The 22,874-nt window shown below is 37.5% G+C and overlaps 1 protein-coding gene across 1 annotated transcript; it reads left to right on the top strand.

Moving 5' to 3' along the window:
* The first annotated feature begins 306 nt into the window (after nt 1-306).
* On the top strand, nt 307-8,124 carry LOC104808315 (protein MICRORCHIDIA 6). Its single transcript, XM_010533987.2, has 20 exons — nt 307-657; nt 1,126-1,470; nt 1,738-1,812; nt 1,924-1,958; nt 2,568-2,646; nt 2,765-2,854; nt 2,932-3,007; nt 3,228-3,306; nt 3,395-3,523; nt 4,289-4,387; nt 4,475-4,576; nt 4,845-4,991; nt 5,091-5,183; nt 5,527-5,578; nt 5,693-5,804; nt 6,056-6,273; nt 6,889-6,998; nt 7,296-7,351; nt 7,487-7,529; nt 7,780-8,124. The coding sequence occupies exons 2-20, from the start codon at nt 1,137-1,139 to the stop codon at nt 7,894-7,896; spliced, it is 2,046 nt and encodes a 681-aa protein (XP_010532289.1). The 5' UTR covers nt 307-657; nt 1,126-1,136; the 3' UTR covers nt 7,897-8,124.
* The last annotated feature ends 14,750 nt before the right edge of the window (nt 8,125-22,874 follow it).

A 22,874-nucleotide genomic window follows, 5' to 3' on the forward strand; every position in this document is an offset into this window, starting at 1 on the left:
TCTAGTTTCCATTTTACAAGATTATATCCGTTAGATGTTTATATCGATTTTTTATTTGTTTTATTTTATATTTAAATTAAATTATTTTCCCCTGAAACTTTTGTAATTATCTTTCAAATATTTAGTTGGCTTTACATTTAATTCGTTTTAGAAGTTTGTATTCAACGGTTTTTGCATCTTTATTCAATTTGATTTCCCTGTGATTAATTACAGCGCAACACAAAATAAAAAATTTCTAATGACTTTTCGGTTTCTCTGTATACCTTTTGAGAAGTGGTCCAATGAGCTTTTCGGTTTCCCCCTGTACATATTACCCCCCTCCTCCTCCCTCTCTCTCCACTCAGGCTTGTCTGCCGTCGCCTCCGGTTCTCTCTCCACCGTCGGCTTCCTTCCCTTCTCTTTCCGCCGGTGGATTCAGTCTTTCACTTCTCCGCCGTCGGCTCGGGTCTCTTCTCTCTCTTTGCCGGTAGATATCGCGGTCAGATCTCCGCCCTCGCCGCCGTCTTCTCTCACCTCCGACGGTAGTCTTTGTCATCAATTTCTCCGCGGCATGCTTCCCTCCTATAGCTCTGTCTTCGGCCTGCGTTGACATTCTCTCCACCGTCGTGTTCGGCCCTTTCTCTCGACTCGCCGTCGTTCCTATTCTGTAGCAGTTAGGTATGATAGATGTTCCCTAGATTCTAATCAAAGTTCACCACCGCCATTACCTTGCTTGTAACTATAGTATATAGTTGAATGTGAACAATTTCCAGGTAAACATTCTATTTTTGTTAGGTGAATTTCGACCGTACAAGTTGATGATTTGTTCTGCAGTAATAAATAATCGATACTTTTCGATTCATGTGAGGTTTAGTCGGGGATATATCTCCCTCCTGTCATTAGGAGTGTACTGGTTCTAAAAATCTTGAATTTATATGATGATTCTTCCGATTTCCCAAATTCTTCTGCACTTTTTCGTCAGCTATTTTATTCTTGAATTATCCTTGATATGTGTAGTTTAGGAATTGAAATTCTGTGTTGTGAAACCCGCAAATTCATTTGATTGCTTCTTGGTTCTGTGACTTTGTCGTTTCATTGTTTTGGCAGTTTCTTTTTCATTAATCATCACTTGTTATCTCCTCCCAGGTAATAGCACGATGAGCTACAAAAGTAATACAGACTTTTCCCATGGTGTTGTGGCTATCAAATCCGAGCCAGGCGCTCTTGGAACCTATGTGAATCAACAGAACTGTCATGGTAGCCATAATTCTGGAGGGCAACTGCAAAGTCAAGATTCGGGAGAAAATAGATGTTCAACAGTTCAAAGCACTGGGCAGAGTAGCACCAGTGTAGTGGAACAGGTTCAATCGCCTATTGACGATACTGGTGGCACTTCATCTGGTATATGTCCACCTCCAATATGTCGTCAATTCTGGAAGGCAGGAAAGTATAATGATGGATCTGGTTTGGAGGCCCGTGCTCGTCATTCAGGTCAGCTATGATAAGTTATCACTTTTTTTCTTACTTTTTTGTCGTTGTTGTATCTGGTATTTATCCATTTTTGTTGTAGTGTACCGGATGATTGGCTTTAGTGGCCATACGTTCGAATTCAGTATTTTTCTATGACTAACAAAATTTTTAGTCTGAATGCTTGAATTCTTTTTTGTTACCTCTTCCTATGCTTTGGTTTCTGAGTTGTAGAACTATATATCAGTAATAGAACTTGCTTGCTTATGGCTCTTGACAAATGTATTACAGATGGAAAAAATTATCTTCATGTCCATCCGATGTTCCTTCACTCAAATGCTACCTCACATAAATGGGCTTTTGGTGGTAAGACTAAATAACTATAATTTTCCTGAACCCTTTTTTTTTCTCTTTCTAATATGGTCAATCAACATTATTCTGTGTTTTGACACGGCATATTGGGTTCTGTATCTGCAGCCATTGCTGAACTGCTTGACAATTCTGTTGATGAGGTGATTCTTGATTTCCTTTTTCTGACGTGTTCAGTGCTTTTTATTTTTTCTCTTTTGGAACAGTTGTGTTCATTGCTATAATGTTGCTTCTGTTTGTTCATTGCTGCTAATTGTTTGAAGTTTGAACACAGTCCTTTAGATCACATTTGTTTCTGGGAACCCTACTGTTAGCAGAAAAGTGAAAATTCCTTGCAGTCTGCGCCTTATTGCTTGATATTAATTTTTTGAGTCATAAAGTTTACTTTTTGTCAGCTTCTCCTTTTCCGTTTTGATTTTGAAAGGAAAATATCAATGACTCCTATTAGTGGACTGTGGAGTTTCTATTTTTCCCCCATCCCGAAAAGAATATATAAGAAGTGCACATTAACCTTCAGATTTATGTGTTTTCCCTTAACTGCACATGTCACCGGTATAAACATTCATATTCTAACATGAGAAAGATCTTGATGGTGAACTTTCCTCCTGGTAGAAACATGTTTCATTCTCCAACTACAGTGTCATGTGTTTCATTGAGGTTGAAATATATCCTAAACGTTAATAGACCATGTTAAAGTTCTGAACTATAACTTATTATAGTGATTTATGCTCGGAATCTTAATTACCCTATAGATCCAAAATGGGGCCACTTTTGTCATTGTAGATAAAATCACAAATCCAAGAGATGGTATGGCAGCACTGCTTGTTCAAGGTATCCTATATGTTCGACAGCTTTTCTTTATTCAGTTTTTTTTTGGAATAAGTCCATTTCTTTGATGTAATATGGAAAAGAAAGACTTAACTAATTATCTTTCCTTAAAATTTTCAAGATGATGGTGGCGGGATGGACCCGCAGGCAATGCGTCATTGCATGGGTTTTGGATTCTCGGATAAGAAATCAAAATCAGCCATTGGAAGATGTATAACATTTTGTATTTTCTTCACATGTGCATGTTTTCTTGCTTTGTTGCTCATATCTTTAATCGCGACTCGTTAGATGGAAACGGTTTCAAGACGAGCACGATGAGACTTGGGGCAGATGTAATAGTTTTCAGCCGCCATTTAACGAACAAGTACGTTCAGTGTGATTTGCAGCTCTATTTTTACATATTTTATGGTTTCTAACTGCAGCTGTCTTTTGCCGCCCTAATATACGTTTTCTTAAAGAATACTGTAAAAAAGTAAATGATTTAAGTTTGTCGTCCTGCTGGTATTGTTTTAATCATTTCTGCATTACTCAATTCTCTAAACAAGAGGGGTGCTGATTGGTTTTATTTCTGTCTCTCTGACCAGGACATGGACACAGAGCATTGGTCTCCTTTCTTACACATATCTTACACGAACTGGCCATGATAGAATAGTTGTTCCCATGGTGAGTCGGTCTCCATCTTTAATTCCTGTGTTATGAATCTTTTTTTAGTAGTTCACCCTTATTCACCTTATGCTATGTGATAATTCAGTTGGATTACGAGTTTAACAAGGCAACAGGCAGATTTGAGATGCTACAAAGTAGAGATCATTTTGTACAGAATCTTGCCATTCTACTAGAATGGTCTCCGCTTTCCACAGAAGCAGAACTTTTGAAGCAGGTAAGCTTATCCATTTCCACCCCTCCTAACCTCATGTTCCAGATACTCTTTCCTTACAATCTGGATGTTTTTACTGTACTTGGGGCGTCATGTGATTTATCCAGTGTGTTATGTGAACTATTGATCTTTCCCAATTTTTGTTCGGTTGCTGTTGATAAATTCTTTTTTGGGTTTTATTTTTGTTATGATTACTTTTTAATAGTTTTTGGTGGTCTCAACCCCATTCCTCTGCCCCCGTGTTTTTTCTTTATGTTGGATTTTTCAGCTAGGCTGGCATTTATTTTCCTCTAACGTCAAGATATTAAAAAGCCACATAGGTCTGTTAGTTGATAAGATGGATGAAGTCAATATTCTTATGATACCATACGCTGCCTGTAGTTAGGATTAGATTACGGCTTATTGATATTTTCCCTGCAAACACTCCAATGTCTTTAGAAAGCTGAAGACAATAAGATAATTAAAATTAATCTTTTTGCAGCTTTGTTGCATGTGAATGAGTTTTTAAATTAGTTGTCCTGCAATGTTTACATGGGGAGTTTTTAGTATCTTGTGTATAAAGTTGGATTTTTTGTTTGTTTTAGATTTCGCTCTGCTTAAACATCAAATCATCAAGTCTTTCAATTTGAATTTTATTTTGTAGCACATTTTTCAATATCTGAAAATTTTTGAGGTTTACACGTTGCTACTCTGGATCTCCTTGTGAGTGGTGTTTAAACGCATACAGAGCTTCTTGGTACAGTCCTAACTTCATGATTTTTGTTGCAGTTTGACAACATAGGGCCTCATGGGACAAAGATTATCATCTATAATCTCTGGTTCAATAACGATGCTAAATTGGAATTAGACTTTGATTCAGATGTTGAGGTTGATTTTCTTTTATCTTTCACATTCTTTTTTATTTCCAAGATTAGCATATTTCTCAGATTTGACTTTATTGCTTGTTCTTCATAGGATATTCTCATTGAAGGAAGCATGAAAAAAGTTCAAACTATTCCTGGTTGGAGGGATGTTAATGAACAACATATTGCAAACCGGTTCTCCTACTCACTTCGTGTAAGCTTGTTTCACAATAGTGTATAGAGGAACAATAATATGCTGATATTCATGCCATGTGTTCTGATATAGCATAAAATTCTATGGAAGTATGCCCACATGCATGAATATTTACTAATACTTAGGGAGACACGTTGCCCAGAAACATTGATTAGTGTGCTACAACCAGTTTTGTATCAGAAACCATATTTGCAACTGTCATTGCACGTGCACAAAAATATATTTTGACATACTTAAAGAGACAAGCCTCACTGTAGTGTGTATGCAGGTTTACCTATCCATATTATACCTGCGGATTCCTGAAAATTTCAAGCTAGTGTTGCGTGGTAAAGTTATTGAGCATCATAACATTGCTGATGATCTCATGTATCCACAGTACATTTTGTATAAACCTCAAACTGGTGGATGTGTGGAGGTGCGAATAACTTCTGGAAATTTTTGGTGTCCTTTATTTTCTTTACAAACCATTTAGGTGTTTTCCTTTCTGTTAATTAGATTCTTTGGTTCAACACAGGGCGAAGTTGTAACGACAATAGGATTTCTGAAAGAAGCTCCTAAAGTAAATATTCATGGCTTCTGTGTTTATCATAAGAATCGTCTAATAATGGTGAGTTTTAAAAGGTGTCAGTTCTTAATTCTATAGAAAAATGTTCTAAATCTCGGATGCTGCTGCAGTGTTTTTTGTTTTGCCATTAAAATGGCATTTGGTTGTACGTTCTAACTCTCATGACACATCAAAATGTTGCTGGACTCATTTACATAGATACAAGCATGCAAATATATGCTATCAACTTCGTTAAAGAAGACAAGTTTCTCTTGCCTGTATATGGTTCCCTGGAAAAATAGTTATTCCATTTGGATCTGGCATAAGAAATTTCTTGCCATTATCAGAGTATTTCTCTACTCTTGTATATTGCATTGACCTGGTATGGATTCTCTGCTCTTTTCAGCCATATTGGCAAGTCGTTAACTATTCAGATAGTCGGGGAAGAGGAGTAGTTGGTAAGAAGCTGCATGCATTGTTAATCTTTTTTTCTAACTATAATTTTTGAATTAATATGTAATTAATGCAGTATATGAAACAAATGATTATTGACATCTGCATATCATTTTCAGGTGTTCTAGAAGCTAATTTCGTTGAGCCAACTCATAATAAGCAGGATTTCGAGAAGACTTCCCTTCTTCAGAAGCTTGAGAACCGTCTAAAGGAAATGACATGGGAATATTGGTAATCATGCAAAACCTTAAATTTTTGCTGGCTGTTTTCATGATACTTTTTTTCCTTCCCTTACAAAGTAGATATATGCCTAGTGACTGGTACAAGACCATACAAAATATCCTTCTGTCCTCGCCAAGTAGGGAATTTCAATATTCAAATTATCTCTAAAATTTCTCCTATATGCTTGGATTGACTTTACAACTTTTGGTAAATTTATTATTATTTCTTAATTCATTTTTGTGGTTGAAAATTTTTGAAAGGGACTATCATTGCGTGTTGATTGGGTATCAAGAGAGAAAGAAGCCCCGTATTCGGAAATCTCAAGATATTCTGGTTGACAGTAGGACGTGTAGCGATATTTATCCTCACAAACCTTCTGTAGTTATTGACAGACAAGCAATAACTGCTCCTCCAGGGTTTCAAAAAGCTTTTATTTGTGGTAACTCAGCATCTCTCTCTAGAGCTACAGTTGAACCAGGTAAACACTCAAATAACCTTCTAGACCTCTCTCTCTATGGTTGTTTGACACGCTTTGCAACTAATTTGAACTGTGAAATTTGTAGTCATGGCGATAGCCACTGTTCCATATTCAATATTAAAAATGTTAAAATTTCCTGTTTCATTTCTGTCTTCCATAGTATTCTTTCTATTTGTTGCCATTAGTTGAAGTAGCATTTCTATAAAAATACCAGTTTCCACTAATAAGATATTTTAACGGAAGGCAAATGTTATTTTTCAAGGGAGTCAATTCCAATTGCATGTAAAAGACTGCAGATATAGCTTTCTCGAAAAGCAGTTGTTATTCCTTCTCGGGTCTGGTGGACTGAGAGGCCTGTCCTTTTTAGTCGTTAAAAATACCTTTGGAAATTTCATTTGTGACTTTTAGTAAGCACTGTAGAGGGCTGCTGGTGGTATGTCACAAATGTTGCATGCGTTTTAGTATCAGTTACAAGTGTATGGATGTTATGAACAAACAGAAGAAATACGTTATTACAGTGTTAATTAGTTACATATCATATTATAGTGTATGTTTTATTGTGCAACCACCCCTAAAGCCCTGCCTTACGCATGTCTGTTGGTTGCGCTTTTTCAGTGTTATTGGAAAAGAGGAAACAAGTTCCTGATTTGGTAGAATCTGCAGGGTCAAAACGACATTCTAAAAGTACTACCTGTACAGATTTACAGCAGAATCCAGCCAAGCAGGTAGGGCAATAATGTTTATTTTATTTGATTTCTTCTACAATAGCATTTACCTACATAGCTTTGGCAATGCTTTGTGCAAAAGCCCTGACCTACATAGCTTTGGCAATGAAACATATTAACACATAGGCTCATTTTTTATTCTACTTGTATGATATCTCTGGTGTTGGTAGGACAATTTGTCTTTTTGTTCTTATCTCGTTACCAAAGCACATATCGTTTTGTATTTTGCCTTTTACTTTTTAGCTTCAGTTAATGATCTCTCCCTAGTAATTTATTTAACGATACCTCTGAATGCAGTCCAAAGATCCTAAAATTGTTGGCTTGATGGAAGAAAACAAGAAGCTCCGTGCTAAGTAAGTAAAAAACCCGTCCGTTTGGAGTGATAGTTTATATTTCTCACTTCTAGGACTCGTAATGGTTACATTGCCAAGGAGCCTCATAATTTATTTAAGTTTTCCATCTAATTTATTTATGCTTCTTTAACTCAGATGCTTGGAGCACAAACAGCAAAGCAAAAACCTTGAACTCAAGGTACTTCCTTTTCATGCCAGCAACCATTTTGTGAATTATATTTGATAAAAGAATCAGACTGCTCAGCCATATAGCATAACGACTGCTTATTTCAGGGGTAAATAGCTGTGGAATGGAACATGTTGTGTACTTGGTTAACTTTTATATTACATAAGAACTCCGCTCTTTTGCATCTCGTTGTTTGTCGGTTTCAAATATCGGTCGGCCTACATTCTTTGCCTTGCCATGTTTTAAAATGTTTACAATGCAGGCATCGTGGCTTAGGAGCGAGATCGGGAAAACCAAGCAGCAGTACGAGCGGTTGATTGCTGAGTTTCAGGCCTTGAATGTGGTTAAAGAGGAGCACAACACAAATGTACGTACGTAGATTTTAGGTCTCTTTTGTTTGTTTTCGCTTTGAATCATTCCCTCTCGGCGAGGGCGAAAAGGACGAATCCATTGTATGGATTACATCCCTACTTTTCGTTTCGATACAAAGCTTTAAGCCTTTGTTTCCCTCCTCTCAGGAACGTAATCAATCATTATGGTAATCTATGAGATATATTAACCGATGGAGAGGCATCAATAGGAAGTCTGGATCATTATTTTCCATCAATGATGCAGATCCTGTTTGTCTTTCAAAATTGTGATTGATCTATACCCCGAATCAACTAGGTTGGTGATAGTTTTTATTTTGAATTTTTGGTTTTAATTTTTGATTTTTTGGTTTTTAGTTTTTAGACAATGTTTTTGCACTTTTATAATTTTTATTTTTTTAAAAAACTTGATTGGAAGAGTAATGTTTTAGTTTTATTTTAGATTTTTAATGTAAAATATCAAAAAAAGTTTTTATTTATATGTATAAAGTAAAATTTTCTGTAAAATTATAGGTCTTTTTTGTCTTTTGAATATTTTAATTAATATTTAATAGAAAATAAATAATCTGTTTCCAAATTGTATTTTTTAGAGAAAAATCCCTAAAAATTTCTGAATTTGTATTTTCATATAATATTAATTCCTTAACTTGTAGAGTTGTCTATTAATTCCCGAACTTGCAAAATTGAACACACTAATTACTGAACTTGTTAAATAGTTCCATAATTGTCTTTATCGTTAATTGGTAAAAAATCGCATTGACCTTCTCCGACGTGACGATTTACTTGTCCAGTCAACTCATCAAATTTGTGCCATATACAATTTCTGGTTTTTCATTAATTTGGATTCACAGTGTACCAGGTTCAATATACAAATCGGTCTACAGTAATATTTTGGGTTAAATAAAATCAGGTACCGATCAAAACCCACATTTATCACCCATAGAATCGAAGAAACCCTAAACTTGATTTCTCCCCCAAATTGAGAGAAAATCGGAACCCTGAATCCAGTGATCCCTGTCATCGGTGATTTCGTCGGAATTGTCTTCGGCTGGACACGTAAATCGCCATGTCGGAGAAGGTCAACACGATTTTTTGCTAATTAACGCTAAGAACGATTATGAAACTATTTAACAAGTTCAGTAATTAGTGCGTTCAATTTTGTAAGTTCGGAAATTAATAGAGATCTCTGTAAATTGAGAAATTAATATTATACCAAAATATAAGTTCGGAAATTTTTAGGGTTTTTCCCTATTTTTTAATTAAAATCTAAAAAAATGGTTTTTAGCTTTTCTTTTATTTACTTAACAAAATGGTTTACCGGATTTTTAGTAAAAATAAAAAAATAAAATCTTGATTGAATATTTTTTTGGCTTTTGAAATCTAAAATCTGGAAAATCTCAACCGTTAAGGCCCTAGTCTTAGGGGAAAAAGAGAGGGAAAATCTCATATAATTAATCTATTTGTTAAAACATGTTAAACAAAATACCTTAATATTTAATTTGACAATATAATACAAATATTAAAATTAAAATATACCAAATTAATATATCAAACTCCTTAAATTGTGTCAAATTATTACCTAAACTCTTGAAATCGAGAGCAATCTCAATCAAAATTCAAATTGATTTAGGCGTTTTTTGAACAAATGTATATAGTTTTTGTTGAGAATTGCTCTCAAAACCGATATCACGGCTTTCAAAATCGGAATTATACATTATCTTGTCTATTCCAAACATCAATCCTCGACGCCATCGACTGTCGGACAAATCCAATCGATGAAAATCCTCTTCATCGACCATTCACGTCAGAACTTTTCTCAAACTCGAGTTCAAGTCTTTAAGAGTGTAACTGTATTATTTTCTCGAAAAAAAACACAATCCTGAATCTTAGGTTTCAGTCAATGGGATTGTTGACATGGTTACCAAAGAATTGTATGTCTTCATCGATGTACTAATGTTGACTCACTCATCTATCTATACTAGATACGCGAATAATCGGACAATGGATGATGTCTTTATTAAGGGGCGACTGGTTGTACCGCCGCCACCCGCAAACGGAGCGGTTGCGATTTTCAGCGGTTGCGGGCGATTGAAAAATTGACTGGTTGAACCGCAATCAGTCGTAACCGCAACCAAACTTGTGTTTTCTAATCGCAGTTTCCAACTTGCGTTTTGGTAACGGTTTCCGGCGTTTTGACAAAAAAACTAAAATATTTTTATTAGAAATTATATAAAACATTAATATATATATTGCTGATGATTTTGTTTAGTGTTATGATTTGATATTATTTTTTAGTATTATATTTTAATAAAAAAAATACAAAAGTATAATTTTTAAGTTTAATAATGATTATTTTTAATAATTTTTATAATAAATTATTTTTAAATAATATTTTTTTTTGACAATTTATATCAAAACGCAATTGCAACCGTAATGAACCATTCACTTCTAACTGCACCCACCCGCAATCGCTACCAACAACAACTTTTCAACCAGTCAGTACTAATCATTTATAATCGCTATCAAACGTTTTGAAAACGCTGTCACCCACAACCGCAACCGCTGCGGTACAATCAGTCGAACCCTACTGCATTTTCGTGGTTCACATATGTTTCTCAGACAATGCATGTTGTCTTTATTAATGCACTTTCTTGGTTCACTTAGATTTGTTTCTTGCAAAATATACAACTGCTTGTGTAATAACCTAGATCTTATTTAATTAATTAATAACTATAATGATAATAAGTAATAATTAAAAAAGAGCTACGAAAACGTGAAACAAATCACGTACAATTAGGTGGCAAAATTGTTGATTGATTCGTGTTGCTTAAATATTTATGATTATTTTTATGTCCATGAATTATTGTGTTGATTTAATTGTTCATAAATTAACGTTCAAAAGTCCGAACCGGATCAGACTGGTCCCCGACCGTCCAAACTGAGATTTCAGACAAATAACACAAAAAATTAAATGTGAGATAAAAAATAAATGTTGGTTCGGATGGTCTGGATCCGGACCGATCCGGTCCTGTAATTGTAATAATAATAATAATAATAATAATAATAATAATAATAATAATAATAATAATAATAATAATAATAATAATAATAATAATAATAATAATAATAATAAATATCCAAAGAATAAATAAATAAATATATAATAAAACGGACAATCCAGAAATTGGACCGACTTGTTCTAACCCTAAAACCAAATTTAACCAAAATATGACTAAACTCGGTTTGAACCGGACAATATGTAGTTCAGACTAAACGATGCGACTGATGATTTAAAAGATTAAATAAATCCTAAAAATAAGAAAATAAATAAGAACAAGTTTAAAAGAAATTATGCTTAACTGTGTGTACGGTAAGTAATAATGCATGACCGTGTGATTGGGGAATCTTGTCAGGGTAGATGGCATAATACTGACATTATTCGGATGTGTTTGGGTAAAGTCCAGTGCATGATTGTAGACGAGGTTTGAGTGATATCATGATGATTGCTTTGACTGTAAGTCTTTGTTGTATGATATTCGATCCGGATAGATTATCATCCCGTAGAGACGTTATTGTGATTGTGGATCGCGCCATCGTTCCCTGACGAACGATTATGGCATCATGTGACTCACGTATTCGGGTTTTCGTGTGTCATCCGAATGCGTGATGAGGAAGTACGATTCTTTGGGCAACTGCGCCAACGTTTAATTGGTCATGGAACGGATTTCGGGTTTGCGTGTATCACTCCTTGATTGGCAAATAAACCAGAGACCTGGATTGTTGCGTGTGTCTCTGGCAAGATGGTACAGATATACTCTGAAAGACTTAAGTTCGAGTCTGATAAGTATTTTCTGAGCCGGATGGTCGGCGAGGAGGTAGCATAGAGTTGCTTCGTCCAACAGTCCGCGACATCGGGGATCGATGTCTGGAGTGGGTATGAGGATGACCGGTACCAAGAGCCATGATATCGGTGGCCGATGAGGTGTATGAAGATCATTTGAGGTCTTCGCAAACGATTTTGCTTAGACTGTTGCGCCTCGTGTTCGACACAAACATGAATGAGTTGTTGTATTTAGCTACGTGTCAGATACATGCAGAGACGATTAACAGATTTGTTTGAGATGGTTGAATAGTTCAACGGTGATTGATTTGATTGTTATATCTCGTCATATGTATACGTACAATACTGACTATATTGGTTGGCCGTTTTCAATAAAAATAAAAATTTCGGGTTACACCCGGATTTTTCTCTAAGCACGTAGCTTAGGACATTAATGTTTCAGGTCGTGAGTAACAGTCGTGACTGAGAATAATAGGATGGTGACTTTGTCTACGTGTGTAAACGTACTCATGTATATTATAATATCTTCCATTGTGTTATATTTAAAATGAGTGGTTTTAAATTTTCCACGATTTTATATTTCGAAATTTTCTGATTCTGATTTTATTTGTCCACATGACATAACCTATGAGCGGGATACGGATTACGGATGTCACAATTTGGTATGAGCACAGTTGTTTCCTCGAAAAGATTATGTGAAAACTTGATACCAAATAAAAATAAATTTAAAAGATTTTCAGAAACATGTTTTTAAAAGCTTTCAAAAGTATTTTTGACATGTTCCGAAAAGTTAATGCATGATCTTGAAGTCATCGGAAGTAAGTCTCATTTTCAATGTCTACATTGATTATGCCTCCACGAGGTGAAAGACTTGCATTTAGACTTGAAGCAGCAGAAGCACCTATCCCTGACCCTATGCCAGAGGACTTCTAACAGTTCTGCGAGAGGATATGACAACACTACCAGGCTCAGATGTCACCTCCAATAGCTTGAGCCATACCTGTGGCTAGACCGGAGTGTGTTCCACCACCACCTCCACCAGGTCTTTCAGCGTTTCATGCACCAGTAGCTGATCACCCCGAGGATTGAGGGTTCTCAGATTCCTAAGGTTGCTAAGGACTAGTTGGCGTGAATCACACATGACTTTGATTATCTACGGTGTTCGCTATAGTATCGAGTAGAGATAGTGAGCCACTATCTGTTCGGATAGGCTCGCCACTGGTGGGATGGAATTATGCAAGACGCTAGTCCTAGACATTAGTTCACGTGGGATGAGTTCCGAGCTGAATTCGAGGAAAAGTATTACAAGCGACACTGTTAGGAACATTGTCTCGTAGAGTTTATCAATCTCTAGCAGGGTGACCGTTTTGTTGGTGGCTATGATGTAGAATTTACCAAGCTTCTACGGTATAGAGTTAATCTTGTTCCGACTGAGCGATTGAAGATTCAGAAGTTCGTCATTGGCCTTCGCTCCTCTTTGCGGATTAAGATTGAGATACTGGAGTATCCTACCTTGAGCTGGTACATCTGCCAGCTCGAGAAGTTGGAACGAGGTGAGCAACAGGAGGCCAGAGTCCGAGATTGGACCCCCGCCAGAAGATTCTTCATTGGTCAACCTTCCACCAGTACTAGTCAGACTAGGAGTCCCGAGACAAGGACAAAGCACCGGTAATTTGACCACCACCACCATAGACGTCGTCCTAGAGGAGGCCTTGTCCTTGATGCAGGCGAGTTCAGTTTGGACTATGCAATACTCATCTGACATGTTACCATTGCGGATGATCAGGTCATTGTGACGTACTGTCTAGAGAAAGGGACATCTACGACGAACGTTAGACCTCTTCGTATTCAGCCTCTACAATAGTCTGGCATTGCACCAAGGATTTACCTGTTGGCGGGAGAGGTCGATACTTAGGGCGAGGATTACTACATTGAGGATCTAATCGCCGATGATGCTGTTATAGAGGAGGACCCCTAGCAGATCGATGTTACCGCTATTACTAGTACTTTATACATACATGATGTTTCTTGCCATACCTTGTTCGATACCGGGGCTATACACAGTTTTCTAAGTATGACGAAAGGTGATGAGTTATTATTGGTAGTTGATATCGTATACATATGCTCGGCGGAGAGATCCTTCCTATGCGTGGAATGTTGAACGACGTGCCTTTAGAACTATGTGGAAGGGATCTTCCAGCCGATCTAATTATTGTACCTATTCAAGGATACGATTTGATATTGGAGGGATTGGTTGACTCTAGATCGAGCACACATTGATTGTCGCCGATGAACTATTCAATTTACAGATTCGACGGGAAATTTTGAGTTTGTTAGGGACATGGTACAAACGCTATTCCCGATTATATCAGCCCTCCGAACTAGAAACATGGTTTGGAAAGGGTGTGATGCATTTCTCATCGCGGTTACTGCAGCAAAAGAAGTTGATGTGAAGCTTGAAGACACTCTAATGGTTCAGGAATTCGGAGATGTATCTCCAGACGATTTGCCTAGACTACTACCACAGAGAGAAGTAGATTTCTCTATTAGCGTGATACTGGGTACGAAACCGATATCCAAGATACCATATCGGATGGTTCTTATCGAGATGGCAGAATTGAAGAAACAGTTGAATGAATTAGTGGAGCACGAATTCATTCGATCGAGTGTATCTTCTTGGAGTGCACCGTAATATTTGTGAAGAAGAAGGATGACACTATGCGACTCTACATTGTCTATAGAGGACTTAACCAAATAACCATTAAAAATCAGTATTCACTACCAAGGATTGATGAGTTATTTGATCAGTTACAGGGAGCAAAGTGGTTCTCCAAGATTAACTTACGATCAGGATATCATCAGATTCGTGTGAATGTTGAAGACATATCGAAGACAGCTTTCCCTAGACGATTTGGCCACTTCGAGTTCGTCATCATGCCATTCGGACTAACGAATGTCTCAACAGTTTTCAATGCAGTTAATGAACCGAATATTCATGGATTATCTGGATGAGTTTGTCATCATATTCATTGATGTCATTATGATATTTCCTCCAGACTGACGAAGGTGCTGTGCGTTTGAGGGATAACCATCTGTATGCTAATTTCAGTAAATGTGCATTTCAGTTGCAGGAGATTGGCTTCTTTGGACACGTAGTCTCAGCTCGTGGAATTCAGGTGGGCCAGCAAAGATCGAAGTTGTTATGGAGTGGAAGACGCCTGCTAACGCCACGGAGATCCGAAGTTTCCTAGGATTAGCAGGCTATTACCGTCGATTTGTGGAAGGTTTTTTTGAATTGGCGAAACCAATGACGAAATTGATAGGAAAGAACGTACGGTTCGAGTTGACGTCGTAGTGTGAAACGAGTTTCCTGGAAATGAAGAAGCCACTGACAAACACACCGATATTAGCTTTACCACGACCAAGTATACAGTATGAGTGTATACAGATGCGTCGAAACAAGATCTATGTTTCGTATTGATGTAGGAGGAAGATGTGATTGCTTATGCATTCAGATAGTTATGGAAGCATGAGAATAATTATCCGACGCACGTTCTTGAGTTAGCTGCAGTAGTTCATGCGTTAAAGATTTGGAGTTCCTATTTATATGGTAAAAAGGTTAAGCTCAACACAAACCATAAGAGTTTGCCTTATGTGATCTCTCATAAGGATTTAAATCTTCGACAGCGACGATGGCTCGAATTGATAGCTGATTATGACTTAGAGATTACATATCATCCGAGCAAGACAAACGTAGTTGCCGATGCCTTGAGCCGAAAGAGAATCCTATCTACTATATGAGTCTTATGATCATCATGAGAGAACATAGCAGAACTATTGGTTATGTTGGGACACATGGTGATTTCCGAGGAGGATCAGGCTCCAAGTTTAAGAGACGAGTGATCTCGAGACAACGCAATGATCCAGACCTAGTATGATTCATTGAGGATATCGACAAATACAATGAGAAGGGCTACATGTTAGGTGACGAACGTGCTTTGAGATTTTATCACTGTCTTTGTGTACCACATGATCGTGATTTGAGACAGGATATATTGCGTGAGGCTTATAAATCGGGAATGGCTATTCATCTTGGAGCTAGCAAAATGTATCGGTGATTGAGACAGTGGTATACATGGTCTGGTATTAAAAAAGACGTTGTGGATTTCGTTACTCGATGTCTTACGTGTCAACAAATGAAGACTGAGCGACAGATGCAAGGTGGAAAGCTACAACTGTTAGAGGTCCCGGAGTGGAAGTGGAACTCTATTGCTATTAGGGATGTCAAACGAGCCAGCTCGGACCAGATCGGACCGGTTCGTTTCGAGCCAGCTCGGACCAGATCGGACCGGTTCGTTTCGAGCCAGCTCATTTTCAGCCCAACTCGTTAAGCCCGTTTTTATTTGGGCCAGAAAATTTCTGGCTCAGCCCAAGTCGCTTTGCTTACGAGCCGGTTCATATTTTTCTAAATACCTAAAAAAACCCATATCAAATTATACAAACCATATCCAAATGATACATCAACATAAAAAGAACATATCAATACATCCAAATCATACTTATATTAACAATCACAATCCATGTACAAAAAATCAACTTCAAATAGATCAAATCACAATTCATCCATATGCAAAAAACCATTTTCAAATCCTAATTCATCCATATACAATCAGATCCTAATCCATGTACAAAAAATATCTTCAGACCTTAATCCATATATAAAAAAAATTATCTCCAAATCAAAATATCATACCAAGCAATATCAACACTTTCAAGTTTCAACGTAAAATTTTTTTTTTTACTCAGCTCCCCAACCAGCTCGCGAACCGACCGAGCTAGCTCGTTTGGGCGGGCTCGTGGTGAGCTAGCTCACTCAGCCCGTTTTTTATTCGGATTCAGATATTCTTGGCTCGGCTCAATAAAAAAAGGACCTACCTCGAGTTGGCTCACGAGCTCGACTCGTTTTGACATCCCTAATTGCTATGGATTTTGTTGTTGGATTGCCAATGACGCAGACAAAGAAGAACGCTATTTGGGTAATCGTTGATCGATTAACCAAGTTAGCACATTTTATTCCGATTCGACAGGAGTATATCGTGGATCGGCTGGCGCAAATTTATATTGATAACATCTCGAATTGTGATCCTCGATTCACATCCCGATTTTGGAGTGCGATACAGAAAGCATTGGGTACAAAGCTAAAGATGAGTACCGCGTATCATCCACATACAGACGGACAATCAGAACGAACCATCCAGACACTCAGGACATGTTGAGAGCATGCATATTGGACTAGGGAGTTCCATAGGATAAACATTTGACGTTGAGCGAGTTTGCGTACAACAACAATTACCATACTAGTATCGGTATGACACCTTACGAGGTCCTATATGGGAGACTTGTAAAACACCATTGTGTTGGATAGAAATTGGAGAGCGACGTGTTTTTTGCCCTAAGATGGTGGAAGAAATAACAGAAGTCATTAGGAATATCAAGGCTCACCTGAAGGTAGCTCAGGATCGCCAGAAATCTTATGCAGACCAAGGACGACGAGATTTCACATTGGATATGGGTGATCAAGTGTTTCTTCGAGTTCAGGGTATCCGAGTCAGAAAGGCGGGAAAGCCCATATCGCGATATATTGGACCATATCTAGTGATCGAAAGAGTAGTCATAGCGTATTGCTTACAATTACCCTTCGAACTCGGTAATATCCATGACGTCTTCCACGCGTCAATGTTATGGAGATATGTGGCCGACCCTTCACATGTTCTACAACCACAAGAGATTGAGCTTACCAGCAATATTCGCTTTCGAGACGAACCAATACAAATAGTTGATTACAAGACGATGACTTCGGAACAAAGAGATTCCTCTGGTAAAAGTCACGTGGCGGAGCCAAGAAGTGGCAGATACGACATGGGAGTCGGAGAAGGAGATGCGCAATCATTACCCCTACCTTTTCAGTAAATATTCTTATCTAAATTCAATTTGAATCCGATGACGAATTCATTTTAAGGACGATAGATTGTAATAATCTAGATTTTATTTAATTTATTAATAACAATAATATTAATAAATAATAATAAAAAAGGATTGCGAAAACGTGAAACAAATCACGTATAATTAGGTGGTAATCACCCACATATCTACCTAATATTATATATATAATTATTATATAATAATTATTAAAAAAATCAAGTCTCTTCTATATAAAGAGAGACATTCTAGGGAATAAACACATCACGCAGAGAGAGAGAGAGAGGGAGAGAGAAAGAGAGAGAGAAAAATATATAGAGTAAAAAAATTCACAAAATATATATAATAAATAGTAAATAATAAGTAGTAAAAAAAGAAGAAAAAAAGTAAAAAGTAAAAATAAATTTTATTATGGGGGGAATTCTAATCAATTCGGAGAAAAACTAACGTAACAAAAGAAATCAACCGACATAATTCAAGGTTAGTAAATTTGGATGTGATTCGAAATTTTTTTTTTTATTATCTTCGAAATTTGAATGTATATGTGTAAAATTGCTGATTGATTAGTGTTGTTTGAATATCTATGATTATTTTTATATCCATGAATTATTGTGTTGATCTAATTGTTCATGAATTAATGTTCAAATATCTTGACCGGATCGGACTGGTCCTAGACCGTCCACACTGAGATTTTAGACAAAAAACACACGGAAAATTAAATGTGAGATTAAAAAAATGAATTCTGGGCTGGACAGTCTGGATCCGGACCAATCCGGTCCAGTCTAAATAAGAATAATAAATAAATAATCAAAGAAAAAATAAATAACAGAACGTACAATTCAGAAATTGGATCGTCTTGGTCTAAAACCAAAATTTAACTAAAATATGACTAAACTCAGTTCGAACCGGACCATACGTAGTTCGGACCAAACGATACAATCGAGTAAGTACCAATCTCGGGACGAACCGAACTGGAATTCGGACGTGCCAGAATCTAGTTTGATCGAATCGATTATTTAAAAGATTAAATAAATCCTAAAAATAAGAAAAATATATAAGAACAAAATTAAAAGGAATTATGCTTAACCGTGTGTACGGTAAGTAAAATGCATGATCGCGTGTGATTGGAGAATCTTGTCAGGGTAGATGACATAGCATTGACATTACTCGGATGGGTTTGGGTAAAGTTCAGTGTGTGATTGTAGAAGAGTTTTGAGTGATATCACGATGATTGCCTTGACTGTAAGTCTTTGCTATATGATATTGATCCGGATTGATTATCATCCGGGAGAGATGTGATTATGATTGTGGCGATCTTCGATCGGGCATCGTTCCCTGACGAACGGTTATGGCATCCTGCACCTCACGTATTCGAGTTTGCGTGTGTCACCTAAATACGCGAGAGGAAGTACGGTTCTTTGGGCAACCACGCCAACGTTCCATTGGTCATGGAATAGACTTCGGGTTTGCGTGTGTCACCCGTTGATTGGTAAATAAACGTGAGACCCAGATAGTTGCATGTGTTCCCCGGCGAGGTGGTATGGATATATTTTGAAAGACTTGAGTTCGGGTCTGATGAGTATTTTCCAAACCGGGTCGGCGAGGGGGAGTTAGTATAGAATTGCTTCGTCTAACAGCCGACGGTATCGGGGATCGATATCTGGAGTGGGTATGGGGATGACCGGTACTGAGAGTCGTGATATTGGTGACCGATGAGAAGTATGAAGATCACTTGAGATCCTCGCAAACGATTTTGCTTGGACTGTTGCGCCTCGTGTTCGACCAAACATGATTGAGCTGTTGTATTTACCTACGTGTGAGATACATGTATAGACTATTGACAGATTTGTTTGAGACTGTTGAACAATTCAATGGTGATTGATTTGATTGATATATCTCGTCGTATGTATATGTATAGTACTGACTATATTGCTTGGCCGTTTTCAATAAAAATAGAAATTTTGGGTTACATCCGGATTCCTCTCTAAGCACGTAGCTTAGGAGTTAACGTTTTAGATCATGAGCAGTAGTAATGACTGAGGTAGACGCGGCCCAGTGACAGCTACACTTCCAGATCATGTATAATTACTTTGGATTTATTTTATTTACGAAAATAATAGGGTGGTGATTTTCGAACTTTTGTATTATACTTTTCACCACTCGAATTATATATCGGTATCTTCGTGTACTTGTGTAAACACACTCATGTATTTTATAATATCTTCGGCTGTATTATATTTAAAATGAATGGTTTTAAATTTTCCACGATTTTATATTTCTAAATTTTTCGATTCTGATTTTATTTGTCCACATGGCACAACATGTAAGCGAGATACGGTTTACAGGTGTCGCACCTTGTAACCATTTCATAAATCAAAATTCACCGTCTATTTTGCAAGTCATATACACCGACAACTTTGAAATAGTCTTTACATATTTCATAACCCATAGGCAGCCTTCAAATACGCTAAAGCTAAAAAAATGCAACAAAACTTCATACTCCAATATCTTTAACTTTTTCCAAACTAACTTTTTGGGATTTGATTCTCGACCTCGTAGATTTGCACTTCAACTATGACTTTCCAATTTCCAATGTGAGTTTGTGCAACTCTTCCCCGAGAATCTTCCGTGTCTTTTGTCATAGTTTTGTTTTAGGGATGGTCATTTTTTGTTTTTAGTTCGATATTCAAGCGGTTTGGGTTCGAACGGTATTTTCGGTTTTATAAAAATTATACCAAACTAAAATCAAATGTTAAACGGTTCAGTTCGGAATGATATTATTATACAAATACCAAATCATAATATTTACATATATATTGGTGGATAATTCCAATTTTGACCAGCTATTTATATGATTCGGTTCAGAAAATGGTTTATTCAGTTTTATAGAAAGTGTTTCGAATCAGAACCGAACTAAAGGGGATATATATTGAATCTTGTTGATATGGAAACTATGCATGATTTCTGTGCATTACATATTTGTTTGCTATGTTTCCATATTCTGTAAAGTAGGTCAGAACTCAATTTGTATATATGCGAGCTTTGTCTCTCCGAATGGACAAGCTGTTTATCCGAAACCTTTCTCATGGTTGTGATACATGACATGGTATCAGAGTTCGAACCTCTTGAAATACTGAACTAAACTCGTTCTTCATTGCTTCCTGCAAATCGACATCGACCTCGACTGAATCTCGACAATGGCAGAACCTTCCTCGACTCTGACTATGACTCCTGACACCGCAATCCCAACACCGTTGTGGTCCCTAGGTGTATGATTTCTCCGTATGATCTTACACCGAGTGACAACTCCGAACTTATCCTTTTGCACCGAAGCGACAATTATGATGAATGGTCGATCAATATCTGACAAGTCTTGAAGTCCCGCAAAAAATTCGGATTTGTCGATGGCTCAATACCGAAACCCGACACGGACTCGCCGGATTTTGAGGATTGGGATACAAATAGCACTCTAATCGTTTCCTGGATCAAGAACACACTTGATTCTCCTCTTCGATCAGATGTTGTGCATCGAGAGTATACAGAAGATCTTTGGAATTATCTCAAACATCAATTCGGCATGGCAAATACGCCTCATCTCCTTAAGCTGCGAAGCGAGCTTGCAAATTGCAGGCAACACGGTCGAAGCGTATTTTGGCAAATTGACCAAATTCTGCAAGTGTGGAAGATGCACCAGGGACATTGCTACAATTCTGGAAAAAGAAAGAATAAAAGACATGTACGAGTTTCTCTTAGGACTTGATGAAACTCATTACGGGACCTGCGATCGAATCTCTCTCCCGTCAACCTCTGCCTAGTCTTGAAGAGGCCTACAACGTCATGACCCAAGATGAAGACACAAAACATGCTTCTCACCAACATCAAGTAAGTTCGACCTCACTGCATTTTCCACTCGAATTGGTGCAAAACCAAAGCCCAGACCAGACGAGAAAGACAAAACAATGCTCTGCACGAACTGTGGACAAACTGGGCACTTGGCTGATAGCTGTTTTCAGATCATCGGGTTTTCGGAGTGGTGGGGTGATCGATTCAGAAACAGATCAAGGGTGGCAGAGGAACACTTCCTCCGACTACTCGGTCTCCTGCTCGTTTCAATTCTACTCGGATTTTGGATACACAGTCATTTTAGGTGTGGCATAAGCGTTTGGGTCATCCATCTCTTAAAGCTCTTGTGAAGATTGCTAGTTTTGATCTATCTAGTATTAGTTCTTATGATACAAAGCATTGTGATGTGTGTTTGTGAGCCAAACAAACTCGCGACTCTTTTCCGATAAGTAGCAATAAAATTTCAGCAATTTTTTAATTAAGCCACTATGATATTTGGGGGCCATATCGCCATTCATCTTCCTCGGGTGCTAAGTACTTTCTCACCATCATTGTCGATTACTCTAGAGGTACTTGGATTTATTTGCTGGCTGGAAAGTTCGAAGCTTCTGTTAAACTTCAACATTTTGTCTCTCTTGTTGAACGTCAGTTTGCTACAGTTTGCTCAGATAATAGCTCATAATTCATCAGTTTAAGAGACTATTTATTCGACAAAGGCATTCCGCATGAGACTTTCTGTGTTGGTACTCTGCAACAGAACGGACGTGTCGAGCGCAAACACTGACACATCCTAAATGTTGCTCGTGCTTTACTTTTTCAAGCTCATCTTCCCGTCGAATTCTAGGGCGAAAGTGTGCTTACGGCGATTACTTGATAAACCGTACTACATCTTTTTGCTTGGTGGTCAAACGTCATATGAAATTCTCCATGGACATGTTCTGAAATACGATCATTTGCGAGTTTTTGGAAGTTTATGCTCTACTCATAATCAGAACCGAGGGGTGACTCTCTTCGCGAAGCTCTCGTTGTATATTTATTGGATATCCATATGGACATAAGGCTTGGCGTGTATACAATCTCGAAACTAAGACGTTTCTTTTCTCGTGCGATGTTGTTTTCTGGGAAGACAAATTCCCATTCTCGGACAGAATACTGATATATCTCAAACTCCATCGCAACATCACTCTCCTTTTCCAGTCGATGATGATGACGTTCTGATTCAGCTTCCAAATTCCTTGCCTTCGATGCCATCTCCACCAGAGTCACAGAGTGAACACACTTCCAGTCACTCTCAATCAATTGGTGAACATCAATCATCCACTAGTG

This window comes from Tarenaya hassleriana, unplaced genomic scaffold (assembly GCF_000463585.1).
Source record: "Tarenaya hassleriana unplaced genomic scaffold, ASM46358v1 Cleome14, whole genome shotgun sequence".
Taxonomy (NCBI): Eukaryota; Viridiplantae; Streptophyta; class Magnoliopsida; order Brassicales; family Cleomaceae; genus Tarenaya; species Tarenaya hassleriana.

Excerpts from the sequence above, each read along its gene's own strand:
- LOC104808315 (XM_010533987.2), top strand. The coding sequence starts at position 1,137 with ATGAGCTACAAAAGTAATACAGACTTTTCCCATGGTGTTGTGGCTATC. Across the intron at positions 3,008-3,227 it reads AGCCGCCATTTAACGAACAA|GACATGGACACAGAGCATTG; the intron begins GTACGTTCAGTG and ends CTCTCTGACCAG. Across the intron at positions 7,352-7,486 it reads AACAAGAAGCTCCGTGCTAA|ATGCTTGGAGCACAAACAGC; the intron begins GTAAGTAAAAAA and ends TCTTTAACTCAG.